Genomic DNA, 15,100 nt, shown 5'->3' with positions numbered 1-15,100 from the left:
ACGTGGGACGATTTTCGATTTTTTTCACGTAATGGGAATTAATTATGGATATGTATAATATTCTCTCTCCTGTTTGATATATAGTTATTCAATCTTACCAAAAGGCACGTGAACTGATTTTGGTAACTGATATATATATGTGTATATATTAATTATTATATATTTATCTATTTAAATCTTTGACTTTTGAAATAATCAAACTATTCTATGATTTTTGAAATGTAATCTCCAAAATTCTCATCTCACGTAATTTCCCAATTTGATTTGGCTGTTAATAGATCAAAGCCTGGCCCATGATGTTAGCAGATCTTAGTGGGCTGTAATGGCTGGTAGAAGTCTTCAGGTTCCAGTAAACTGATGATGAGGGTAAGTGTTAACAAAGAAATTGCATAAATAGCACCAACTGGGATAAAAAATTTACTTGTGGTATTTTCTTTTACACTTTCATTTTTACCTTTGGTTTTAGGGTTTGTAGAAAAATTTAGAAAGCATGTTGGTGATAAGAAATCATCCATATATAATCTGCTTAAAAGGAAAAGAAAGCATATAACAAATGTCATCTTCAAGTTTATACCGCCAAAGAATTGAATTTCAAACGTCTCGCCCAGTCCTAGAGTTTGAAAATTTGGAATGGAGGCACCCTTGTGACTTATATAGGGGAAGGGGTCCATGAAAAATGAAAGGCAATTTCAAATTTTGAAAAGCCATAATCTTGATGACATGTGAATTCTCTTGCCAGAGCAATTATGGTGAATTGCACATGTTAGATTGCATGTTCTAGGTGAGAATCTCACTTTCGGACTCACGGATAGTTCATATAATGTGATGAACTCATCAATCTGAAGATGTCATGTGCAATTGATGGATAATCATGAATTTTTTTACATTGTGACACGCACATAACATGTACAATGATTGAGTAAAAATCCATCGATTGAAAATTGGCTAACACTTCAATTAAGATGAATGTGCAATTAAGGAAAGTTGTTGTATACTTGTAAGGAATAGTGTAGTGGACTCATGAGTAGGGGGTCTAATGATGTTGACTAGCATACAGTCCGTGTGAGGTGGCCGATGGTGGAACAAATGGGAGTAGAACTCGATTGAGGGGTCTTTTGGAGTCCACTCACAACACGATTCAAGCATCACCATCCAAAAATATTATCTGGAGCAAAAATTTAGCTACTCGTCCAAAAACGTAGCACCACAGCTTAACACAATTCAATAATTCACACTCAAGCTTTGATTTTATATGTATTGATAATCGAAGCACAAGTTGAATATATATATATATATATATGGACAAGTATGGTAGTTGTCAGAAAGTCAAAATAAGCTCGAAAATAAGAGAAATTACGATGTAGATTGATAAAGTAGTTGAAATGCAATTACATTGGACCAGTTAAAATCTCATTTAAAATACGGTGACCTGAGATTCAATTAAGCTCGGTGTGGGATGAATTTGAAGAAATTTAAACATAGGGGAAAATTGTGGGAATCGTTAAAACTATAGGGGCTAGTTTAGTAATTGACTCGCTCCGGTCACAACTCACAAATGGTATTGAGCCGGGAACCTGAAGTCCGTAAGAAAAAGACGTACCTATCCTAATTAAGGCACAGCAGATCTCGTACCATTTGATGCGTAAAGGGTTAGAATGGTCTTGATGCATTGAATTCTCGAACGTGACATCAGGCGGACAAAAAATAGACTGCTTTCCTCCTTTTTCCCCAAATTCGATGCCCCCATTTGTATCGAATCGTAATTTCCTTTAAATTGTTATTAATCATAAAATAATATATATTATTTTTGGTTCAGTGAAGATATCGGAACAGTACAGAATTTGATTTTTCCTTCGGATCTCTGGTAAAAGATTATCTTTTCTCTCTCTATAAGTGTACATATTTTTTTGTATATAATTGATATGGTTTTCCTGCTATTTAATTCACAGACAGATACATGATGTGGTGTTGGTTTAGAAATTAAAGATTGGGTTCGAATTTTTAATGTGAAAGAGTGTATTTTATGCTTCTGTTTCTGAATTTTAATTGTTACCTTGATTTGGGAGAATATTATCGAGGACTTAGAGTGAATTATGTTGTATGACTTTTCTTTTCTGTTTTCTGATTGCAAAATTGTGGGACTGGCGAGTTGGGAAACGAACCGTGGATGAATTAGGAAAGGAAACCTTTGGATTTCGTTGGATTTTGCAAAATATTTGGGATTTTTGTCTGGGCAGTTCTTAAATCGAGTTTAAATGAATATTAGTCAACCATTGTTTGGATTTAGGGGATACAAAAAAATCCAACGGTTTGTCTTCCTCCATTTTGGTGAATGATAAAAAATCAAATGATCTACTGTCATTACTTTTTGTAATTGATAATTGCTTTTCAAAGTACTTTACTATTGCAATGATTGGTTATATTGATGTTAGTAATTACGTCATCTCGGTAGAAGTGACATTCTACATTGGAAATTAACTCGTTCTAACTGTGATATGCACCAAGTTTAACCTAATGCATGAGGATGTGGTTCATCTTGCTTAACTCCTTGATATTGGATTATTACTTTACTGGTTCATTATCACCGTAGTTCAAGGATATGACATATATGGGCATTAACTCGTTCTTATAGCCAGCAACCTGACAAATTGAAATTTTATCTGTCAATAGAAATGACCAGTGTGTGGGGTATCAAATTTAAGAGCATTAACTTTAGACATAATTGATAAAGTATCTGGCTTCTTGAGTTTTGCTAGCAGCAAAACACACAACTCTTACTGTAAGAAGCAGCAAATAGGCGGGCTGGACTTTCTCTGTTTTGGTAGGCATGATTCTGTTTTAAATTTGCATATTTATGCCTGTTGGGCAATTTTTTCTGTCATTAATACGTGTCTATGTTGATCATATAATTTCTTTAGGCTGCATCTCTCTAATGATATGGAGAGTACATGATTTGATTCTCCCATTTCTTCTATTATCCATAAAGCTTGAGTAGAAATTTGATTTATTTAACTTTTTTAAATTTCTTTATTTGTATGTTTTGAAAAATGAGCTGTATGTATTTGTTTGAAACAGAATTTTCTGTTTTCTTTGGTGAAACTCTTAGTTCATTTGTTGATGTTTCTTTATTTGTGTTCGACTGTTGAGGTGAAGAGGAATACATAGGGTATTAGTCAACCATTGTTTGGATTTAGGGGATACAAAAAAATCCAACGGTTTGTCTTCCTCCTTTTTGGTGAATTATAAAAAATCAAATGATCTTCTGTCATTACTTTTTGTAATTGATAATTGCTTTTGAAAGTACTTTACTATTGCAATTATTGGTCATATTGTTGTTAGTAATTATGTCATCTAGGTAGAAGTGACATTCTACGTTGGTAATTAACTTGTTCTGACTGTGATATGCACCAAGTTTAACTTAATGCACGAGGATGTGGTTCATGTTGTTTAACTCCTTGATATTGGATTATTACCTTACTGGTTTATCATCACTGTAGTTCAAGTATTTGACATATATGGGCATTAACTCGTTCTTATAGCCGGCAACCTGACAAATTGAAATTTTATCTGTCAATAGAAATGACCAATGTGTGGGGTATCAAATCTAAGAGCATTGACTTTAGACATAATGGACAAAGTATCTGGCTTCTTGAGTTTTGCTAGCAGCAAAACACACAACTCTTACTGTAAGAAGCTGCAAATAGGCAGGCTGGACTTTCTTTGTTTTGGTAGGCATGACTCTGTTTTAAATTTGCATATTTATGCCTGTTGGGCAATTTTTTCTGTCATTAATACATATTTATGTTGATCGTATGATTTCTTTAGGCTGCATCTCTCTAATGATATGGAGAGTACATGATTTGATTTTCCCATTTCTTCTATTATCCATAAAGCTTGAGTAGAAATTTGATTTATTTAACTTTTTTAAATTTCTTTTTATGCATGTTTTGAAAAATGAGCTGTATGTATTTGTTTGAAATAGAATATTCTGTTTTCTTTGGTGAAACTCTTAGTTCATTTGTTGATGTTACTTTATTTGTGTTCGACTGTTGAGGTGAAGAGGAATAAACAGGATATTAGTCAACCATTTTTTGATTTAGGGGATACAAAAAAATCCAACGGTTCGTTCTCCTCCTTTTTGGTGAATGATAAAAAATCAAACGATCTACTTTCATTACTTTTTGAAATTGATAATTGCTTTTGAAAGTACTTTACTATTGCAATTATTGGTTATATTGATGTTAGTAATTATGTCATCTTGGTAGAAGTGATGTTTTACATTGGAAATTAGCTTGTTCTGACTGTGATATGCACCAAGTTTAACCTAATGCTCGAGGATGTGTTTCATCTTGCTTAACTCCTTGATATTGGATTATTAATTTACTGGTTTATTATCACTGTAGTTCAAGTATTTGACATATATGGGCATTAACTTGTTCTTATAGCCGGCAACCTGACAAATTGAAATTTTATCTGTCAATAGAAATGACCAATGTGTAGGGAGTCAAATCTAAGAGCATTGACTTTAGAGGTAATGGATAAAGCATCTGGCTTCTTGAGTTTTGCTAGCAGCAAAACACACAACTCTTACTGTAAGAAGCTGTAAATAGGCAGGCTGGACTTTCTTTGTTTTAATAGGCATGACTCTGTTTTAAATTTGCATATTTATGCCCGTTGGGCATTTTTCTGTCATTAATATGTATCTATGTTTATTGTACAATTTCTTTAGGCTGCATCTCTCTAATGATATGGAGAGTGCATGATTTGATTCTCCCATTTCTTCTATTATCCATAAAGCTTGAGTAGAAATTTGATTTATTTAACTTTTTAAATTTCTTTTTATGTATGTTTTGAAAAATGAGCTGTATGTATTTGTTTGAAACAGAGTTTTCTGTTTTCTTTGGTGAAACTCTTAGTTCATTTGTTGATGTTACTTTATTTGTGTTCGACTGTTGAGGTGAAGAGGAATAAACAGGATTTTCAAGTTTTAATGCAATTTATCATGTTTTACAGGAGATATCATAGTTGAGGCAGTGCATATATTAAAGGAATTGGCTATAATTCATAACTCCTTGACTAAAACACTGAGAAATGGCAGAAAAAGCATGTGTAAAGCGCCTTCAGAGGGAATTTAGAGATCTTTGTAAAGTAAGTTGTTTTCCCATCATCCATATGTTCCTTGTTTGTCATAATGTCAATTAATGTAGAGTTGCACGGTTAATGCCGCAGCATTGAGAAGATGCTGCTTATATTTTGAATTCTGTATTCCACCACCATCATAACATCCAGACCTGACTTCTTTTTCCCATGTTGGCCGCCAAAGTTCAGTTTTTGGACTGTTATTTTTCAGCAGATTATTGTCGGAAAAAAATGTAACAAAATACCAGGAAGTTTTGTTATAGAGAGTGTATACATTGCTAAGTGGCTGCTCTCTCCTCCTCTCTCACCATAAAAGACAATTTTAAGTTGTATAATTGTTTAGGACACAAGACCTGGTACCTTTTCTTATGACGTTATATGGATACTCCAGTCATATGTGTTATAACTCTAATATTCCAGTGGAACCAAATTTATAGCATAATCTTTAGCACTCGACACAGGTTTGAAACCTTAACCCCTATGCCATTCAATACCTACCAGCTCAACTTTATTCCATGTGACTTTGCCTGAGATACCTTTGTGATATATTAATATTTTTCAGGCTTTATTTGTACTTGGTACTTACACAGTTACACTAATTATCTCAATTGGTGAATTATTGTTTATTTTATGCATTTGAAGGAACCTGTTTCCCATGTTGTGGCACGTCCTCTTCCGAATGACATCCTCGAGTGGCGTAAGTTACTTTCTCTGGTGTTCTCTAAATGTATTAGATAGAGCTGTGTACCTTTTCATTTGCATAATTGTGATCAGTTAAAAGTAGATCTTGAAAGGGATATTGATTTTCCCTTTTTTTATTACATTAGCTGTTCTCTTTTTTCTTCTCTCTCTCTCTCTTTTTCCTAATATCATAAGCACAATGTGTTTGTGAGTGAGGCTTATTTTTACTTCTGCATCCCCATCTGATCCGTTCTCTTTGGCCCCATTTTGTCAAAATATTTTCCTTACTTCTATTGACTGCTATGGCAATACATACTTTACCATGATGAGATGTAGTAAACACCTTGGCCCTTTGAACATTAGCAGGCTTGTCAAATTGAATGAGGGGAAGTATTTATTTCGAATAGGTTATGTAATTATTATGTGGCTGAACATATCTTGCAAATCTGTTTTTAAAATTTGAAGAGGGTATTATTAGCATCTGGTTTTCCATGAAATTGATTAGATCTTTCTATTTGACTAGATTAAACCCCTATTAAACTTGCAAAATATGTATTCCTGCGGTCCTGCATCTTTCCTTAAGTCGCTAGAACCAGTTACCTCTTTAAATGACAATTCTTATCCCTTATTTTTACCATTTACTCATTTATTTGCTTCCTTTCTAATATGATCCATTTTCCTATTTTGTGGTCAGATTATGTTTTGGAGGGAAGCGAAGGGACGCCATTTGCAGGTTTCTAGTTCTTTTAATCTGTGGAATACTGGAATATGTGTGTAACATTCTTATTCACTAGTGTTTGTGTGTGTGTGGGCACATGCATATTTTCTTCTATTTTTCTGCAAGGTGTTTTTATGTTCTGTTGCATGATGATATTCATATTTTGTTTTGTTTTTCATTGTTGATTGCTCCAAATGATAAGGTGGATATTACTATGGAAAGATTAAGTTTCCTCCAGAATATCCATTCAAACCTCCAGGAATCAGGTAACTATTCAAGTTTGCATTCAGATATTTATTTTAATGCTTTAAGCATTATTCCCGACGGGATTTGAGGGCATTAATGACTAGCTGTTTCTAAATTTCCTTGCTCTATAGTATGACTACTCCAAATGGCCGCTTCATGACACAAAAGAAAATATGCCTTTCCATGAGTGATTGTAAGTTACCTAGGTTACAGTGAAAAATTATTCTTTCTCTGGTTATCTCTGAGACATTTTTGTTCCTCCCACTTACATCATTTCACTTTCCAGTCCATCCTGAAAGTTGGAACCCCATGTGGTCTGTCTCCAGGTAATGCGTTGTCAAGACGGTCTTTCCTTTTTTATAGCAGTTTCAGTTGCTTGAGCTGACTTCAATTTATTTACATGCAGCATATTGAATGGACTTCTTTCATTCATGGTGAGTTCACGGTGCACTTTTAGAACGACGAATGGTTTACAATTCATTTTTGCCCTGAGTGCTTGATTTATTCTTTTTCTGATTAAAAGTTTCCTTAGCCAGAAGTTTTGTCAAGATGGGATTGTTCTTTAAATATTCAGATCTCATTATGTTCTAAAGTGTTTCAGATGGACAGCAGTCCTACCACAGGCAGTGTGACAACTACCGTTGAAGAGAAACAGAGACTTGCAGAGGCTTCTCTTGCTTTCAATTGTAAGAAGTGAGTCTTTTTCAAACTGATTTTCTTTTTTCTCTTTCTTCCTTTTTCCGGGTAGGAGGTGTCCACACAGGATTATTACCTTTTTGGATTGAAAAGTAATTGCTTCTGTCAATTACATAAATAATGCAGAGCTGTTGTAAGTTGGTGGTGGTTGTTTTTCTCACCTTACTAAAAGTGTCCTTGTTAGAATTCTTTATGTCGTGTCAATCAGATCCCCAGCCCTGTTATTCCTTGTTGACCAATGTCCCTTGCATGTATAGAAGTTAGCCATCTCATTTTGTTGTTGTTTGTCTTTTTATATTACGCTACATTCCAGCATCTAGTGCTATGGGCTTAAACGTGTTTGATAGTTCTTTTTTATTTCTTAATGAAAACATTAACTGCTGGTAATTTATGCCATGTAGTTAAGATCTCACTACATGTAACTTTACGAAAAGGGAAAAGTGAATTACGAAGAGCCATGGGAGATATGGGAAGTTTATTATTGGAGTCTCTTATTTGCCCCTTAAAAGTTTGTAGGAGATCTTCAGTTTTATAATAGTCAAGTGTCTGTGTAAGCTTTGTGTTGTACAGTACCCTAGACTGCGTGGTAGTTGTATTGGATAGTATCATCAAGTTGAGACCCTTTTGGATGCTGCCTGTATCTACAACTCGGGGGCAAAACATTAATTTCTTGAATGTCTATATGAATTGTTTTATGGCCTCTGTTTTTCTTTGTTCATAACAGCTCTACATTCAAGAAACTGTTTCCAGAATACGTTGACAAGTATGAAGAGCAGCTTGCAGCCGAGCAACCTAAACTTGAGCAGGACACATCTGCAGCTACTCAAGATGGACTCTTAAATCCTTTGTTAGAGAAACAAGGGGAAAAGGCAGAGTTGAAAAGAATTGAAGCTCCAAAGGAGTTAAATAACAAGAGGAAGCAGTCTTTTCCAGTTTGGTTGTTGCTGTTGCTGGTTTCCATTTTTGGTGTTGTTATGGCTCTGCCTCTACTTCAACTTTAGTAGACGACGAGAGTAGACTATAACTCTGTGTGTGTGTGTGTGGACGTGTGAGCATTTCAAGCCTTGATTGACTCTTAAACAAAATGATGTCCTAGAATTCTTATGTATCTAACAAGGTTTGTATAGAGCTCATACAAATGACGGGCATCAATTTGATCTGTTTAATGTGGTTCACCTAACTGAAGCCAGTTGGTTTGTTCAACTTTAAGATAAAGTGTTTATGTTGTCCTGTATTCATAATCTGCATCTAACTAATGCAGATGCACGACATATAAACATTTTTATGACTAGGAGTTCATCGTGGCAGAGTTCTTCTTTTTCGTTTTATTTTTCCATTCTTTCTATTCGTTTTCTATTTTAAACCTATTGTATATCCGTTTTCTATTTTTAACCTATTGTGCCAAAACCTGCTTACATGCATTGCACTTGTGCTCTTCCAAATACTTGTAAACCATCCACTATGACGTACAAAATTTAAAAGTTGGTGATAAACCTACTAATATAAATAGTTGATGGATCAAGTTGCAAGACGATACCAATAAAATAGTTATGGGATTAAGTTACAAAAAATTAGAAATTTGGGACGCTGGTGATGACCCTTATGAAAATAGCTGAGGATCAAGTTGCAACAATATTTGAAAATTGGGGACTAATGTTGCAAAATTTAGTCATTTTTCAAGAATATTTTAACATTATTTCAACAACACATTTTTCAATAAAATAATATGACACGTAAATTCAAAATTTTTCTTTATTTTTTAACTACACATTTCCTATTAATATACTATTCAAAATTTCATTCCTCCCCCAAAAAGGAGCTCAAACAAGGGCTAAACATTAATTCTAATTACATATTTACAACTACTAACCATTTACTATCTCTTTACTCTTCATTTTAGTTTTTCCAAACAAGCACTAAATCTTTTCCTCAGCAAATAATAGGTTTCGACAGTTGAAGTTTAGGTTTTTTAGGAGACTTTAATTTCTAATTTAATTCATAAATTAGAAAATAAATATTTATTATCAACTGAAAATTTGCAAAAAACCATGCATAACAACGAAATATGCCTAATAAGCATAACACGTAAAATGTGTGCATTAACATGCTGCAACTTGCATTACCTCTCACCTACATTACGGTCCTGTTTTGTAGTGATTTTAATATGAATTTTAATTTAAGTCAAAGACAACAATCAATTTTAACCACATATTTTATGGAATCTACAACTTTTTAATTACATATTTCATTAACTTTTATCAAAATTTACTAAAATTTAATTTCCCTCCATTCTTATCAATCACACATTTTCCAATAGAATAATATTACACGTAAATCTAATAAGGAGATACGACGGTGTGATTTGGATTTCCTCGAAGAAAAGAGGGATGATTCTCAGATCAGGAAGATGACCAAATACTACAATGCAAGGGTGAAGAAGAAGTCATTCCGCAGGGGTGACCTTGTATTGAGAAGGGTCTTCCTTTCCTCAAAAGAACCCGGTACAGGCACTTTGGGTCAAAACTGGGAAGGCTCCTACCGTGTATCTAAGGAGCTCAGGCCAAGGACGTTCAGGATTGAAACTTTGGATGAAAAAGTGCAGCCCCACCCCTGGAATGTTGAGCATCTGTGAACGTACTATCAATGATTGTTTTAATGCAACTCTCCTATACTGCTCCTCAATTTTTGTGTACTCTTCATCAATAAAGTGCATAGTGTTTTCTCTACTTCAAGGTTAATTTCTTGTCTATATTATAGCGAGCCCACATGTTCTTCAGATCAATTACGACAAGCTCATAGTTTTTTTTTTATGACGAGCCCATATACTCTGCAAATTAACTAACAAGTTTATAATTTATTTAATGGCGAGCCCATATGTTCTTCTAACTAATTATGACAAGCTCAAAGTTTATTTTATGACGAGCCCATATGTTCTTCGGATTAATTATGACAAGCTCATAGTTTATTTTATGGCGATCCCATATCCTATGCAAATTAACTAACAAGTTTATAGTTTGTTCTATGGCAAACCCATACGTTCCTTGGATTAATTATGTCAAGCTCATAGTTTATTTTATGGCGAGTCCATAGATTCTTCTTCAGATTTGTTCCATGGGGAGTCCCTTAATTAACAAGTTTACAATTTATTGTATGGCGAGCCCAGAGATTTTTTTCCAGATTGGTTATAACAGATAAATTATAGTCTAAGTATGGCGAGACCATATGTTTTAGTTGCGTTAACTATGACAAGCTCATAAATTAAAATGGCCAACTTGATAGGCAGCACAAGAAGATCAGTTCATTAGAAATGTTCATTACAAAACAATGCCTTTGGCAACGCTAAATTACAAAACTGATATCACCTAGGTTGCTTGATCCGTCTCATTGCCTAACTCTTCAGATGCTTCCCCTTCTTCAGCAAGGGTGGCAGGCTCTGCTGGGATGAACTCTTCCATCACCTTGGCCAGGTCCAATTGGGGATGCAGCTTGGCAAGCCTTTTGAAGGCTTCATTGTATGCGACGACTCTCTAGTACAAGTTGAGGTTGTCATACTCAGCCGTTTCATGAGAATGCGCAATGTAGTTGTGCAAGGTTGCATCCTCTGCTCCGTCTAGCTGATGTTTTAAAATTGCAACCTCAGCAGCTAGCTCATCAACTGGGCCTTCATTTCTACCTTTTCTTTATTAGCCGCCTCTTAGGCTGTCAAAGCGATCTTTTGAAGGTTGTCAGAATTCTCAACCCGCTTTGTCAAGTCATTCACCTTAGATAGGCAAAGATGGATTTTGGTCTTCAAGCCCTTATTTTCAGAGATGAGCTGCTCAATTTTAGACTCCAGCTCAGCCTGCTTCACCTTGGACGCTTCAATGGCCTCGCCTTCAACTTCTTGGCCTATACCTCAGCCTTGGTAGCCTTACGCTCAAACTCTCAATTTATCTTTTGTAGCCTCCTCATATCCATTTGAGCACTCAGGAAGAAAGCCTTCAAGGTGAGGCTAGCTTCCAGCATATCCACCGAGTCACAAGTCTCAATGTAAGAAGAGTACTTATCGGTCTAGTATTTGTAATGTACTCTTGTAGTCGACTGGGCCTCGACGAGGAGCATCTCCATCACCTCAGGGGCAATCTCATCATATTTGCCCCATAAAAATTTTTGAGCCCTTCCCTCTGAAAAGCCATTTCGACTAAGCTGCATGTTCCTCTACCACTTAATCAAGCCAACCTCCTCTTCATTCACCTCCTCCAGCTTTAATATCTTTACGGTGAAGATCGACTCTACCTTAATAGGCTTCTTTAGTGACTTGTCAATTGTACTCTGCTGCTTCAGAGGAGGTGGTGGTCCAACATTCTTCGTAAGGACCAGTTTTCTCTTCTTCTCATCCCCTGTAGCTTAGTTTTCTCCTTACCCTTCTGGTTTTCTTTCTTCTCTAGAAGAGGTTGAGGGTTCGGCTTCGACAAACGGGTAAGCTTATCCCATTGATTCTTGTAAGTGGTCGAACCATAGCTCAGAGGTTTCTTCTTTCTCTCTTCAACAAGCCGCCTCATGAAGAACATGTCTAGCTTGATATACTCCTTCTTATCGCGTTGATTTGAAAGCAAAGTGGTTAAACAGTTAGCATTAGTAGTATATCAAATTGTCTCGAACAAAAATACGACGAGGCCCTTACCCTTGGTCGCCATCAAAAGATGAGTCACGAATAGGTTTCTTTTTTCAAGAACGGTTCTAAAAAACCTATTTTCTGGTGGAAGCTCGTATATGGCCTTTATGACAGCCCACTTAGATGGCTCTAACACAAACCAGTCAACTACAGCTACACAAAAGGGGAATTAGAAACGTTCACTCAAAATTGGAACATATAAGAAATTCTTAATTGGAACTAAACTCATGGTATTGGGTTGGTACAGTTATCTCTGGGACCAGGTAGGAGTGCCCCAGATGAAGGGAGAATGCGAACCCCAGGGGTTAATGCAATACCACCCCTTGTAGTTTTTCACCTCTTGCACTTATCTGTAGGCCACTTGATATTCACTCGGATTGTGCTAGTTGAGACCCTTCCTAGACCTTGGATATAATCAAAGGCTGAGATTATGCCTTGGAATATGAAGCGTCATTTTTCTTGTCTAAAAGTCACCGGACTTTCAGCTTCTTCCAGATTTTTCCATCTTCTCTCTTCTAGTTCTCTATATTCTTCGTTTTGGGTATAAATTTTCTTCTCTGTTTGTAAGGCTCCTATGATTGATTAAATGGAGTTTGTAGATCTGTTGTATGGTCAGGACTGAGATATTGGTTGATCTTGTATTGTTAAACTCAGAAACATTTGGTTGATTTGATTGGTCGATTCGTGCATGTTTCACGAGATCGATTGGATCAGTGATTGAAACCTGGTAATCTGAGTGGTTCTTGATGTACTATTGCTCTCTTAGACGGTAGATTGTGCCATAGTGGAACGGGCTGTCCTTAAGCCCCCTAGATTAGGCCTATTTTGGTTGAACTGGGTCAATATTTTTGGCGTTCTTGTGTTCATTTTATGATTCTTTGCGTGTGATGTTTGTTTTGATTTCAAATCTCTTTTAAAATCAACCATAAATTCCTAACACAAATTTTATAAGGATGATTGTTTGGCCACCAACTCAAAGCGTTCTATTTCACTTCCTGTTGCAAAAGAAATTTCAGAAGTAGCAAGATCATATGGAGCACAGCCTGACACATCCCGTCCCAAGACTCAAGACGTGACGTGAGCCGATAATAAGTGCCAGCTAGGCACCGAACTCATCACCAAGGCAAAAGTAACTAAACTTTAATAATAAAGCTTCATTTGACCAATTAAATCTTTCTGAACTCCAATATACCAACATAATAATATCATTCGTCCGTTTAGCCAAAAACATCCATATCATTTTCATCAAAACTGCCTCTCAAAAGGATAATAGAAGGCAGTTTAGATTACAATATTCCATCATGATCATTGGTGCATATAAATACAAAAAAAAAAAATCCTCCAATATGATGCAAATATTTCACTTGATGATTACACAATTTCAAACAAAAGAACCTACAATTGGTGGTAACAATGGTTGCAAAACTATCAAAATAATCTCCACCACAGCTCAGTCAAAGCCTCCTATAAGAAAAAGTTAAGAAAAATATGAGATAATAATCCCAATGAGTAAAGTGCTTAAAAGATGGTTGTACTGTCCTTTATGTGTGTGTGTATCTAGATGAGTAAGTACATTAGATAATTCAATAATCTAAAACCATAATCTAAAGTCCACACAAGCTAATCTGTAAACAGGAAAATGTAAGTTGAAGACTAATAATCCACTATATAATTAAAATTCACATCAAAATATATCCCATGTAACTAATGATCTGAAAGATATAAATCATATGTACATAAACCGTCTGATCAATATTCTGTACACGACCGTAGCCCCTTAGCGTACAAGATGGAAACAAAATAATCATCTTCATACATGACTGTAGCCCCTCAGTGGATAAGAGTTACCCTTACACACGGCTGTAGCTCCTCAGTGTATATTGGATACCTTTACCCACGACTGTAGCCCCTCAATGGATAAGAGTTAAATACATGACTCTAGTACACGGCCGTAGCCCCTTAGTGCACTAGAGTAAGATAATCACATCAATTATTTTATGATAATTTCAAAACAATCATGCTCATTTACTAATTCTCAAAAATAAAGCATTTCATGTAATTAACATGCTTCTATTAAATAAAAAGAAAATCTTCTTTTTGAAAATATAGATTCTCCACTCGCAGATATAGGCTGGACTAACGGGGCTGGTATGTTGTTCCCACGTTCAAATCCCCTCTTGAAACGATCATAAATATAAGTCACTTCAATTCCATCTATATACAGTTACAAGGGATTTCTCAATAATAACCCCTTCTTATCATCAAAATAAAATATATATCCCTCAATAAGCAATAAGTTGAGACTTAATATTTATATTTCATTTGGTTACTTAAACATACGTTCACTTAATTTCGTATCACTCTACATCCTTCACTCGTTAATACTAACCTTTCTCGGCTGCCCATGAAGATTCAACAAGCTTTTCATGATAATAATCATCCACATTCCTTATTTAAATTCTCTTTTAACTAAATACATAAATCTTATCAAAAGCTCCTTTCTTATATTCTCCATATTCATCCAAAGTGAGAACTCAAGCATAAGATAAGTTATTTTCAACCAATCTAACTTAATAATACCATACAACAATCACAAGGGAAAATAACAAGAATGCATATTTTTCCTCAAATTTTCGGATTAACCCACATATAACAAAACCCTAATATCTAAATATCATTTCTTCCAATCCACTAGAATAACTAGCTCCAAATACTCAAATAGTTAGCTTCCTTATCATATTTTTCAAGTATAAGCTATAAATTTAAAACTCTAAACAAAAATTTACAAAAACTAGACCATAAATTATTAACCTTACCTCTTGAAGAATTAAATAAACAAGACTGAAGTAGTTGGCACAAGATTTCTTCTTTTTCCTTCCTTTCCTTTTCTTCCCTTTTTCCTTGGTTTTTTCCCTCTTCTCTGCGTTCTCTCTCATTCGATTTTTGAGGAAAAAAATGGTCAAAGT

The 15,100-nt window shown here is 35.1% G+C and overlaps 1 protein-coding gene and 1 long non-coding RNA gene across 2 annotated transcripts; one reads left to right on the top strand and one right to left on the bottom strand.

Moving 5' to 3' along the window:
* The first annotated feature begins 1,652 nt into the window (after positions 1-1,652).
* Positions 1,653-8,801, top strand: LOC111403299 (ubiquitin-conjugating enzyme E2 34-like). Its single transcript, XM_023031779.1, has 10 exons — positions 1,653-1,864; positions 5,014-5,148; positions 5,782-5,836; positions 6,515-6,553; positions 6,741-6,804; positions 6,916-6,977; positions 7,071-7,110; positions 7,191-7,218; positions 7,386-7,477; positions 8,205-8,801. Exons 2-10 carry the CDS (start codon positions 5,092-5,094, stop codon positions 8,479-8,481), a joined length of 714 nt encoding a protein of 237 aa, XP_022887547.1. The 5' UTR covers positions 1,653-1,864; positions 5,014-5,091; the 3' UTR covers positions 8,482-8,801.
* Positions 8,802-13,278: 4,477 nt separating this feature from the next.
* Positions 13,279-15,035, bottom strand: LOC111403243. The gene is made up of 2 exons (XR_002704429.1): positions 14,951-15,035; positions 13,279-13,598 (listed from the first exon to the last, which is right to left on the bottom strand). It is a non-coding gene; the product is annotated as an uncharacterized LOC111403243 (long non-coding RNA).
* Between the last annotated feature and the right edge of the window lie 65 nt (positions 15,036-15,100).

Source organism: Olea europaea, chromosome 1 (genome assembly GCF_002742605.1).
Source record: "Olea europaea var. sylvestris chromosome 1, O_europaea_v1, whole genome shotgun sequence".
In the NCBI taxonomy this organism is placed as follows: Eukaryota; Viridiplantae; Streptophyta; class Magnoliopsida; order Lamiales; family Oleaceae; genus Olea; species Olea europaea.
The sequence above is the reverse complement of the archived record's forward strand: the minus strand, read 5'-3'. Positions and strand labels throughout refer to the sequence as shown.